The sequence below is a fragment of the Aulonocara sp. 'chitande type north' Nkhata Bay genome, linkage group LG16 (assembly GCF_057382095.1).
Source record: "Aulonocara sp. 'chitande type north' Nkhata Bay isolate Kocher_YH1m ecotype deep benthic linkage group LG16, A_spYH_male_GT1.1, whole genome shotgun sequence".
Taxonomy (NCBI): Eukaryota; Metazoa; Chordata; class Actinopteri; order Cichliformes; family Cichlidae; genus Aulonocara; species Aulonocara sp. 'chitande type north' Nkhata Bay.
The window spans coordinates 12,942,754-12,955,500 of NC_141359.1; the positions used below are offsets into that span (position 1 = coordinate 12,942,754).

General features: G+C 41.5%; 1 protein-coding gene across 16 annotated transcripts in view; it reads right to left on the bottom strand.

Moving 5' to 3' along the window:
* Positions 1-12,747, bottom strand: part of caska (calcium/calmodulin-dependent serine protein kinase a) — a 161,879-nt gene that overhangs the window by 8,291 nt on the left and 140,841 nt on the right. For 8 of the 16 annotated variants that reach the window (XM_086267431.1, XM_086267426.1, XM_086267434.1 and 5 more), the window contains 9 exons: positions 10,904-11,092; positions 10,424-10,502; positions 9,955-10,040; positions 9,613-9,681; positions 7,450-7,518; positions 6,521-6,556; positions 2,507-2,548; positions 1,854-2,050; positions 1,061-1,176 (listed from right to left, as the gene is read on the bottom strand). In XM_086267431.1, coding sequence (XP_086123557.1) covers positions 1,061-1,176; positions 1,854-2,050; positions 2,507-2,548; positions 6,521-6,556; positions 7,450-7,518; positions 9,613-9,681; positions 9,955-10,040; positions 10,424-10,502; positions 10,904-11,092 — 883 coding nt within the window. The remainder of the gene's footprint in view (positions 1-1,060; positions 1,177-1,853; positions 2,051-2,506; positions 2,549-6,520; positions 6,557-7,449; positions 7,519-9,612; positions 9,682-9,954; positions 10,041-10,423; positions 10,503-10,903; positions 11,093-12,747) is intronic. The other 8 variants (XM_086267438.1, XM_086267437.1, XM_086267436.1 and 5 more) reach the window with 3 other exon arrangements.

Here is a 12,747-nt window from a genome sequence, read left to right on the forward strand (position 1 = left end):
CTTAATATATTTTTTAAACGGATCATTCTGAAATCAAAGGACAAGAATAAACAATTCCACTGTGTAGCAAACAGATCCTGTTCACCTCTAACAACCTGATCATGACTGATCACATGATTAGAACAAATATGACTTATTATTTTTAATTAAAATTGGATTTATTCTCATCTTTTACTGTGCAAATGCTTTTTGATGTTTCTTTTTTGCTGCTTGTTGACGTCACACACTAAAGCTACGTAAAGGCAAGTTTAGCCACTCAGTGTCTTTCATGCTACAGAAGTCCTGATTGTAGTGGTCGTTGACATTATTCCTTTCTTCAGGACAGAGGATTGTGTCCTGTGGTTGGACTCATTCCAGCTCCATCATCTCGGACTGCAGCTGGTGACTGTAGTCCTTCTGCTGTGAGCTGGGGATCACGCTAACCAGAGCCTGCAGTGTGTGAAGAACTGATTCATGTGCTGCTACACTGTGTATTCTGTTCGACACAGCAAAGCAGAATAAGGACTACTTTTCCCAGCAGGATGGCAGCCACACTGAAGAGACAGCTTATGACTCAGTTAATTTGTGGTTGGTAAATAATATATTTGCAGAGCAGAAAATGATACTGCAATCATTAAAAGGCTGGAAATGCCGTCTAAACTGATATTATTTCCCCCGCTAATAATGCTCTTTCAGGACCTCTTTATTACACGCGTACTAAAGATGCCCATGCACATCCTCTAATGCCATTTAAAAATATGGCTAATAATGCAGAGATCTGCTAGAGTCTGTATCCACAAGCTGCCCACATCTCCCTCAACTGCCTCTGTGCTCATATAAGATTTCTGCTGCTCTGGCAGCTTTTCCTGTCATTCCTGGCTCTGCTACTTGAGATGAATATTACAAGATCTTGTTACATACAAGTTTCCCCGGCACAAACAATCTGAGAGAAAAGTGTGTGCACACACAGGGTGGGGGAAAAAAAAGCAGATGCATGCATGCAAACAGTCTGCAGCTTGTTGCTTTGTGTGCACATGCATATAAATGAATACAGATATGTGAGTGATTGTACATTGCGTACCTGCGTTGTGCTTTGCCAAATACTTGTCTTTGTACTGCTTCTTCTTCTTGCCAAACCAGGTACAGCTGGCCTGCTGCTCCTGCTTCGTCTTCTCCATGGCTATACACGCCACCCGCCTACCACACAGACAGACAACTGAACTTAGTTTACAATTAAAGCTGGACAGAAGCATTCTAGCTGTAAAGAGACAATAAAGCCATGTTGCCATCAGAATAATCAGGGGCTCTTCCCAGCATTTTACCAACTGCTATTTGAAAACACACAACTCCAACTTGTTTTTTTAATTCCTTGTGTTTTGATGCAACACAAAGTTGGGGGGAAAGAGTCTCTGACGAACTGGTACAGAACTAGAACAAAGTGCAGATAATACAACTAAGCAGAGAGACGGGCAGCGGAAATCTGAAATCTGGAGTAAAAACAGATCGGGCTGGAGGAACTGGTAATTACTTTTTATATTGTGAAATATTGGTTTATAGACTGCGTTTTTAAGATGTCTGCATTTTTTTCCTAATAGCTTAGTGAAAACTTTCTCAAAGCGTAGATGATCACTGTAGCTAGTTACAAGTTATTTTCAATACACCACTTTGTAGAGTATGATCCCGTTTAGAGTGCACAATAAAGCAGGGAGAAGTGGACCTCCGAAAGAGTTCAAAAACAGTAATTCACAAACCAGGGTGACATCTCCATCTTTACAGTTACTGTATTGGTCCTGGATTTTTTTCTTTTTAAATTTTTAGTGGGAACTTTTATCTTCCTGCCATCATGCTATCAGAGACTGCGTTGCTCTTCTCACCACTCCTGTAGTTCTGGTGACGGGATGAGGCCGGCTGTGCCATTTTTAGTGTTCTCCAGCTTGCCCTGCCACCAATTGTGATCATCCTTGGATATGATCTGGATGATGTCGCCCACACGGAAGCGAATGCCGGCCTCCTTGCAGGGGATGAGCTCATCCTTGGAGGGGTCATATTCAAACTGGGCCCTCACGTAGATCTGCGGTGAAAAGCACAGATGTTAGACGGGTAGTATGTAAGCTGAATGACGTGGTGGGAGAGACGCAGACGGGGGGGGGGGGTAAATGTGTCTAGATGATGTGCTTTGTTTTGCATATCATGACAACTAGGCCTAGAGTAATGAGCAGTGGATTCTCAGGGGGCATGGGATCACGGGGTGGGGTGTACTGTTGAGAGGACTTCCTGTAGTGAGATGAACCCAGACACTGCTGGGCTATTAATGAGGCTCTCAACTCTCTGGTAATTACAACACAGGCATTGTTTATGTGTCCATTAGATCAAACTACAAGTCGTTATCCTGCTTTAAAACTTTTCTAAGCACACAGCTGATATTTTTCCACAGTGTGTGAGGAAAGTGAGGAGGCAGTGTTTGACAGGTGTTTTTTCTTTTTAATTTCTGGGGGAGTTGGGGGGGCAGAGGAAATCTGTCTCTTACCTTCACTGACATTTTGTCCTTGATTGGAGGTCTGGATACAATCTAGGATTTGAAAGCATCACATACATCATGCAGCAAAAACGGCTAGGTAACGTCTAAAACAGCAGTATGGCGGCCGAGGCCGGTGGCAGGGAGGAAGGTTGTGGGTTAATAGCAGAGTTTAGACATTTACTTCTCATTAATGTGGCAAATTATTAGGCAGTTCAGTGGCCTTTAAGCTCTGCAGCTCTAAGGCTGCTGAGCTTGCAATACAGCATCGTATGTTGTGGTCTCCACTGCCCCCTGCTGGTGTGTCCTTTATATGCCACTTTTCTTTGAGTTTCTATCACAGCATTGAAGTTTTTGTCAGTTGCTTTGGATCGGTTCTTGAATGATAGATGAAGCTATTCCGGAACATTTAGTCAAACTACTGAGAACAACTCCCCACAATTTACACTAATTTTGGTTTTATATGCATCAGAAAAATAGATAATATTCTGTCATGAACAGTTTTACTATTCCAAGTATGCTACATGAGTTCATTGTGCAAAGCAACAAAAAAAACCCGAGAAGCACATTCATTCATAAATGTGATCTAACAAAGGGAAAGGGAAAAAAATTAATCATGTTTGCTGTTCATATGGCTTGTAATTGGGATGAAGTAAACATCTGTTGAGTAATTTAACATAAAATTGTTTGATAGTGTTAATTTGGAAAGCCAAAACTCTAGCGGGTCCACCAGACCCATGAACACTGGCTGAGTAACAAAAATACGAACACCACACAAGGGTTAAATGTGCCAAAGCAACTGAGGAAAAACTGCAAAATCGTGTGACAGTCATGGTTCTGGATAAATAATGTTGGATTACCTCAGAGGGGATTAATAATGTGTCAGGAAGGCGCACACACACATAACACTGTGACTAGATGAGGGTTAAAGGAGACCATTAGGAAGGACAGTGTTTTAGTTGGCTTTTCATAGATGACACTCATAGTGTCTGTACTCACAGCGATATAACCATCGCATGAGATGTTACTGCATGAATTAATGTGACTGGGAACCAGTGGTTAAGGGGAATCCTTGTGCTCTTTAAGGCTCAACAATGCCTGTGCCATTGTTACCACAGAGATTGTTAAGAGGTTTGTGAAGTGCTGAGGACAGCAGCGGTCACAGCTTTTCATAAATGCTCTTCTAGTAAAACCCTGACATGGGATAAGAATCCAGCTGGATCCAAATTAGAGGCAGCTACTCTTAAGGATGGGAAGGGCACTGCAGTTATTCATAAGTTCTGATACTTCAGACAAAAAAAAGAAACTGCACTTAACTACTTGGTGAAATTATATCTCATATATATATATATATATATATATATATATATATAATTACATATAAAAAATAAGATTCCCTTCTCCCACTGTGGATTTTGACACATTTTGCATCACATCTGATCAATGACGCAGAATCCTGACTGGATAAACACAAATCACAGTGAGAAAGCCAGAAACTGTGCTGTAGCTTGTACAGCTTTTTAAAAGAAAAGCTTCAAAACGAGCTGTCACCAAGTCTTTGTTTAGTGCTTAGATGTGGCTCAAATCATCAGAGCTAACTGGACTTGCTTAAACTTGAACTGAGTTTAAGGCATCTTTTAGATCCAGTTTTTTCATGGGTCTCGTTTGGTTTTCAGCCAAACTACAGGCACATTTCTTCACTCTGTAGCTGTCCAGCACTGAGTGACCACTGCAGTACGACCTCCCTTTCATGTGTTTTGTCTGTGGAGCTGTGGTTGTTAGTGGGCACGGATGAAAGGATTACAATTGTGTGTGTAAGCCAGTGATGCAGACCAGTTTTGTTGCTCACATCACACAGAATGACAGTTTCCCTCTTTGACTCAAAGGGAAGCATTATGTTCTCCAAATCAATAAAACTCAATTTCCCCGCCCACTCTACAGACAAAGCTCAGATGCACTGAGTCCACTCCTGTCTTCAGCCTGATAAAAGCTGAACAGCTGCACACTACTTTTGGTGTAAATTATAGATTTAAATGGGATATTTTGGCCTGGCTCCAGAATCTTATATTTCTTCTTTTAAAGGATGAGGCCGGCGATTTTTGATATTTTCATTACTAGAAATAAATGATTACCAAGTACTCTGTTTACCCAAAGCACGATTCCACTAATTCCTGCGTGCCATGCAGCTTCATCAAGGCACAGTTTCCCAGGTTTCTTTATTACAAAATATGGGGTGGTAAATTATTAAAGAATAGTCTCAACTGAGAAAATAAGCCTCTTTTAAGAATCATTTTACACTACAATATATAAACTTTGATTATCAGTGTATGTAGACAAGTACCACCACAAAAACCACAAATATGAACGGTGTGGCAAATACACACTGATTACACTTAAAACAGCAATTTATTATTACTGTTATTTTTATTATTAGCAGTAGTATTAATCTCTGGCTCTCTTCCACAGTGTCTTTTTGCCCGTCTTCCTCCCCTGATGGTTGATGGTCAGCAGATGGCCGCTCTTCCTACCGTTGCCAAGGTGGTCATCTAATTGTTGGGTACTTTTATATGACTGTTGTTGTGATATGGTGCTGTATAAATAAAATTGGATGAGTACGAAACGAGTACTGAAACGGGAACAGAAAAGGTCTAACTATGAAACGATGAGAGGGATTTTCTGGCTGCTGCACCAATTTCCTTCTGCGCCATTTGGGAATACCGTGCTGCACATTTCATAAAGTGGCCTTTAGAGACGGACCTGCTAGCAGACTTCTGTAACCGGTAGGTCTGCACACAGGCCAGACAGTAGCAGAGATTCTCATTCTTAGGAGAGTTTAGATACAGTACATAGTCACGTATGCTCAATTATTAGATTTTCTTTCTTTTTTTAAACACAGTTTTCAGTGAAACTTCTCTGTAAGAGATGACAGCACAATGAGCTACTTAAACTGCAGTCATGAAGTGAAAAGCAGCAATTTCTACAACAGCATCCTGATGTCACCTTCAGCCACCACAACCTGCTGCTACCCATTTCTACAGAAACTGGAGTGCACCATCTCAATCACATGGACGAGATTCCAGGAGACAGACAGCTAGTCTAGGAGAACTGGACAGGACAGTAGAAGGTCCTTAACCCATCAGCAGGACCAGTGTCTGCTCCTTTGTGTAAGGAGGAACAGGATGAGCACTGCCAGAGCTACAACATGACCTCCAGCAGGGCACTGGTCCAGATATGGGAGGAGACACCAGGACACTATCCAGGCTCTCATTTAGGAGCATGCTCCAATATCATCAGGCACACATACAAACGTGTCTGACAAACCACCGAGTACCATTTTGATTTGCTGCAAGGAAATTGACTTGACTGAAATTGACTTTCAGGGTGTCTTTGAATTCAGCCCTCTGTAGATTGATAATTTTCATTTCCATCAAATGATGTAGTGTCCTCCTGCTTGCTCATAGCGTGTTGTCTGACAGCTGGGGGGTTTCTCTGTATTATTGTAGGGTCTTTACCTTATAAAACTCAATTTAAAGTGCCTTGAGGCACCTGCTGTTGTAATTTGGAGCTATATCTTCCTGAAAACCAGCCTATTCATTAATGTCCTCTGTAATGGACATTTGTTTTTGGTCTATATCTTTTGACTTATTTGAGCTATCCTACTGAGTCCTGATGTACTAAATTGAGGACATTCTGGGCTTTCCCTTGGAGATCTCATGTGTTTTCAAAGCGTTCCTTTAATTTTAGTGAGCAGTGTATTTATTTAATGAAAAAGATTTGTCACCCAGTATGAGCAGGAGGAGCTCACCGACACACAAAAATAAAATATTTCAGGCTTTGTAATCACACAAAATCCTTGTCCATCAGTAGTTTGGGACAGATAAAAACAGCCTGACTTACATGCAACCAAATCACACTGATGAGTTTTATGAAGCAGAAGGGAGTTTGGGAGAAACTCAGACACACACTTTTGTGTAAAGGAGTGTGATGCAAGCATTTGTAAGGAGCTAGTGAGTGATTGTTAGTTACCTGTCGACCCTTGGGCTGGATGGTAGATGGCAGGTCCTGTGAAAGTGACCCATTGATGACAGAAAGAAAAGGTTAAGAAATATACTACAACACACACACACACACACACACACACACACACACACACACACACACACACACACACACACACACACACACACACACACAGAGAGACTGAAAAATACCTTCAAACTCATGGGGATGGGGATTTTGGTCCCCACAAGTATAGTAAACTACCAATTTTTAGTCCCCATGAAGATGTTGATACCTGTCCACACACACACACACACACTGAGAACTTTTACATGCAATCTAGATGTTAAAAAAAAAAAAAAAAAAAAAGTCATTCTCATCTGTTAAAGCAGATCTGGCTGTGGAGCAACCAAGCAAGCACAGAGCAAGCGAAGCAGCTGCAGCATCAGCACCACCACATGTCTGTCTGGAGCCTTGGCAGGGGAAACTGTGGAACCTGATTGGGTTTAGTAGAATAGCAGAGTAGGAGCACATCTCCTCGCACCATGGTGACCACTGGAGCCTCGGTGTGTTTTTGTCAGCAATGAGGCACAGCAACGGAGCAGGCTTTGTGAGGCACACCAATTTGTGAACTGAGATATCGGACACCCCCCGTTGCTTTGGCTCAAACAGATGAACAGGGAGAATGACACGGGAGTGAGTTGAGGCCTACGGCATCACCCGTCTACATCTAATCCTACTGCTACCACTACTGTGACACGATTTAACGCAAAATGAAATGAAAACAACTCATGAGAAACGCACGCAGCAACTGAATGTAACAACACGGACATGTAGAAATACCATGACACAACAGCGTGACAGAAAAAAAGAAAAAAAAAGGAGGAGGAAATGGCTGGGTGGTAGTCTGATCGTGGGATTTTTTGTTTTTCTATGGTTGGGGTGGGGGTCCTTACCAAGATAGAACTGTTAATGCTGGAGTGGCCATTGGCAGGGGACTGCCTGGAGGTGGTGGGGGACTCATTCTGAAATAAGACACACAGGTCAGCAGTGCACAGCCGGCGCACAAACACACACAAGCGCACATATTCACACACTTCTGGGGTTGACTGTAGGAGATGGAGGGTGTATTTGTAGAACACAATAGAGACCCACCACAGAGTTGACGTAATGAAATGCGTCAACAAGACATGGGAGACAGCAGCACCAGCAGAACTCTAGCATGCACAGCCTTAAATAACCACATAGAGGCGCTAGACTGACACGAGATGCCAGTCTGATCAGCATGAAGTCATCATTAACTGAAGCTGTCAGAGCTCAAAAGTCCTGACTGTGTCAGTGTTCAGAACAGCGTGTGCTGGAGGACCAAAAGAGTTGAAATCGCCGTCACATTTCTCTTTTAATGGAACACTTAATGACTTCTTATCAAATGTGACAGCAATACAACAATGTTATAGGTTTTACTGTGAAAATCAACTGGAAATGGAGAGAAATATGAAGGCTCTGTTCAGAGAAAGCTAAATTATAAGCAGAAATAATGATTAAAGTGAGCTAACAGTCTGTAATGTCTCAGTTAGTCTCTCTGTTCTCAGCTAAAAATGACCTAAATCAAAGCAGGGCTGTGGTTTGCGTGCACGACTTTTCAAAATAAAGTCTCCCTTTTTTTTCGTTTCTGTTAAAAACAACCACATTAACCATGCTGTTCTAGTTTTAGACCTCTGCACTGGTTTCAGTGTGTTCTAAAATGATCTAACTAATTACATGTACGGTCTTAGATGGCTGGATACCACAATGTATGTATAACTTCCTTTTGTCCCTCACAGCTCTGCTGGTCTAGCTTTTCTTAGCTGGTCCAAAGTATTGGTGCCCCAGCTTTCTGTCAGTTTTAGTATGCTGGTATTGTAGTTGTCTGAACTGCTGGTTTCTACTTATATTGTTTTTGGACTTTACTTCCTGTACACTGGAAAGCTCTTTGTTCTACTTGCTTCAAAAGCTACAAAGATAATATAACAAAAACAAACAAAAAAAACCCTTAAGTTGTTTGCCACTCTGAAAATGTAATACTGCACACTTGCTTTACATTTATCTCAGAATGATTTCATCGTCTAATTTAAAAAAAAAAATTTTTGAAAAATTTTGAAAAACCAGACGTTTCAATAACAGATCGCAAAACAACAGGATTTTTTTGTTATTAAATCTGTTACTTAGTTACGTGTATAACATGGATTTTTTCAGGGGAGTTCCTTTTCAGCAAGAAAAGCTGTGAAACTTACAAGCAAAAAAAACTGTGCAAAAAAAGTCAACCAGTCAGTCAGACCTGGAGTCTTTGCTGGTCTGATTCTGGCACCTGGACCGCATGATTGACACCCCTAATCTATGGCAAATGATATCTGAGTTAGCCCTCGTTGGCATCCCATAGCACACGACAAAGAGCAATTAAGCTTTGAGTTTTACTGGCTTCCATTCAGTTTTAGTATACTGGTATTGTATTTTGCAGTACCCAATATCCTGTGTTGGACTTTACATCCTCTCCTGTAAACTCGGCTCTCATGTAGTGAGATAGATGAAGGAAGATGGAGTTTTTGCTGTTCAAGAGATGCTTGAGGCAACTTCAGTTGTATAACAATTCAGCATCTAAACATCAGCAACATCCTGAAACATCTCATGCGCCACATGAGCTGGAGCTTGGCCTAAGTTGAAGCATGACACGAGAGGTTACTATCATCCACGTCTGTACGGCGTGTGTGTGTAGGTGTAGTGGTTGTTCTATATGCAGGAGCAGGATGGGATACACAGAGAGGTGTAGCTTGTTTCCGGAGCGGAGAAGGGAAGAGGGAGTTCCGGTATCTTGGTTGTGAAATTGGTGTGCTGATTATCTGGCCCAGCCCCAGCAAAACACACACACAGCACACCCCGTACACACAACCTACTCAGGTTACACACACACATACACACTCAAGAATTTCACATCACATGTGCTGTACCAATGTACCTGCACATGTGATGTGACAATAAAAAGTGATTTGATTTGTGATTTGATTTCAGTAACCAGGCAAGCAGTTAGTAACTAGATCAAGAGCTCAAAAAAAGTAGTGAGGAGGAGGAAGAGGTGTTGTTACCTCACAGGATGAGCCCTGCGTCCGGTAGCTTGGTACTATTTTGAAAGTGATGCTGCCGCGCATCTCTCGCTGCAAACACACAGAAACACAGACACAGAAATATAGTGAGTTTTGTCTCATCTTCACGTCAGCTTGTGAGATTTTCTCTCATATGCAGAGATAGTGGAAAAAAAGGTTTTCTCTGGTGTATAAACATTTGAGAATTTCATTTAATTCTCTTCTGTAAATTGCTTCGGTACAGTTCATGCTAACTACACCTGTCAAGACCCTCTTGTCCAAATATAGTCAGTTGTGACTCCAAAAACAACCCCTCTCCCAAACAAACACAAAAGCAAAACTCACCAGCATCTTCTGCAGCTGCTCTACAGTCTGGTTGGCCACACTGATGCCGTTGATTTCCCTGATCTCATCTCCAACATGCAATGTTCCTGAACGTAGGAAAAAGGAAAAGAGAAACAAGCAGAAAGACAAACGTAAAATATTTTCTAATTGCAGAGGCATCCGAGATGCAGCCATAGCAGAGGTCCTCCGGTCTAGTTTGATTCTTCAGCGACTACAGTGTGGCATCCTTTGTAACAATCGAGGAGGAGTTTCTTTTACTCACCGTTAATTTAAAAAGCTCTAAAACCTTCCTCTTCTTTAAAGATTTCAGGTAACAACAGTAAAAATATTTATTGAGGACTTGAAATACAAAATTAGAGTATTGTATACAAAAAATAGGCAGAATATTTTAACAAATGAGTCAAAGTCTTGTGGGCAAGATTTATATAATGTCGCTTATTGACGTCAGTCAGAAGATGGAATAGAGTACCCTGTCTGTGGATCATCCCCCCGTGCATTATCCTTGCGACGATGCAGTGGTTTGATTCGTTCATCTTCAATGTGATACCCTGCAAACGCATAAATTTGAAAATGGTTACTGATACCATGTAAAAAGTCCCAATGTCATCCCAGATCAAATATCAGTACAGTGAATACAACACCGTACTCTTTAGATCATTAACCGTGAATTATGATGCATCTCGATTAATCATGAAGAACTCTCTTCAGCCACAAGTAGAACAAGCCTCCAACAGACGGCATGGCCCCCAAAGAGTCCCAACATCAGCATTATACAGTTAGTGTGAGCTGACATGAAGAGACAGAAGACTAAAACCAGAGAGGAACTGTGGCAAGTTACCTTTAAATGCTAAAACAAAGTATAAATAATAATAGGCATGTCTCTGAAAGCATCCTCACTTTCATTTCATTCATTTCAACTCAGCATTGTTCAAAATCCCAAAGGGCGTACCATTGGCTCATCTGTGTTCTTCTGAAACTGGACCAGACGGACTCTGGTGACGTTCTCCAGGTCCATGTCTCCGTTGGCACTCTCGGGGGAGTCTCCGTTCAGGAAGGGTGAGGTGGGTGGAGGTGTCACCCGCAGAGCCTCGTCACTGTAAACCTCGTGGGCCACTACGTCATGGGCCTGCAGCAATGCCTGTAAACACACACACTCCATAAAGGACTTCACTCTTCTTGGTAAAGGCACATTTTGTGTGAACAAGAGTGCACCAGTTATGGAACTTTACTGTCGGCTTCTGGTGGCATCACTGACATGAATATCTGCGATTCTTCCAAAGTAAAAGGGAGGCTGAGATGAGGTACAGGCAAGGCCACAGGATGTTGAGGAAGAGTTTCCCCCTTTCCTGTGGCAGCAGACGAATTAGGACTGAATATGAGTACCACTGTCTTATCTGGTGAAGAAATACTCTTTAGCTAGCTAGTTGTTCTCACCAGAAACCATTTATGAAAACAAGTGATTGTTGGGCACTGCTTTATGAGTTGGCATATACAAAGAATTGGTGAAATCTGTATGACTCCAACAGTACAAATAACGTCATTCAGCTTAAAAATTTGCAATCCACACTCTTTTTATGGTAAATTCACAGAAGACAAAGCCTTCAGTGTTCTTGAACTCCCTCAAGACATGATCTCACTAAAAATAACATGGACAATATTTTATTCAAGCTCTGAAGAGCAGGAAGGGATTTGCTTCTTGACTTTGTCTGACTCTCTGCTCTGCCACACATTACAAAGATATTTCTCCTTTTGCACAGGTGCCTTTAGTCCGTAGCCCCTGCATCTGTCTGAGCTCTGCATCTCCACAAGACGAGCCTGCTGCTCCCTCACACCCACAGAGTGTTAGACTCCACTTGTCTGACAGACGCAGAGGCCCTTCCCTTGAGTGGCACTTTAACAAACCCGTCTGAACTTCAGAAGACAGCAATCAAAGCCCAACAAAGGGGGGAAACCTGTGACTGTCTTCTTTCAGCGTCACGCAAACAACACACACAAGCGCACGCACCCGAGGAGGGAGAGCACATCAGAGAGGGAGAGACACAAAGGCAGCGGCAGCCTCTCTAACTCCAGTGTCAAAATACATCACACGCAGAAGACACTTCATGTTGCACAACTTGCAGGAAAACTGTGTGTGTCTGTAGGTGCAAGTACGTGTGTGTGTGTGTGTGTTTGTGCACCCTAATGAAAACAGGGTTAAGTGCTCAACTGATCCTTTCATGCTGTGTGCTTTAACCCTTTAAGACCTACCATAGAACTAAGTCCGCCAGAGCTTATCTTTATATTTTTACATGCTGTAGTGCCATTTTTGGGAGCATTTCAAGTTGCTTTACATCAGTACAACTGTTATAGCCCAAATTTTAATAATATGTATGCATTTAGTGCATAGTAACTATATAAATTGCAAAAACATGCAAAAAAAAAAAAAAAAAAAAACTATAAAAATTTTTTTTAATCGTTTTTGTTTTGTTACATATATTTCTAGTTAGAGAAATTTAAGAGGCTTATGCCTCAAAATTGTAAATACAAAAAAGTTGCACAAATGAGTTTACAACAACAGGAAATTTATTTTGAGTGTCTTCATAATTTTATTTTTGAGATACACCAATTTTTATATACTGCAGAAAAAACGAAAATAAATATTAAATGCAAATTGGCAAAGAATTTCCAGCAGTGCAATTTGAGTTCTAAGCATCCCAGAAACGACACAGAAAAGCATAAATTCAAACATGACTTTTAAAAACACCAGTATAGGCTTATCAGGCCCTGAAGGTAAAAAACTACATTTTCCGCAAA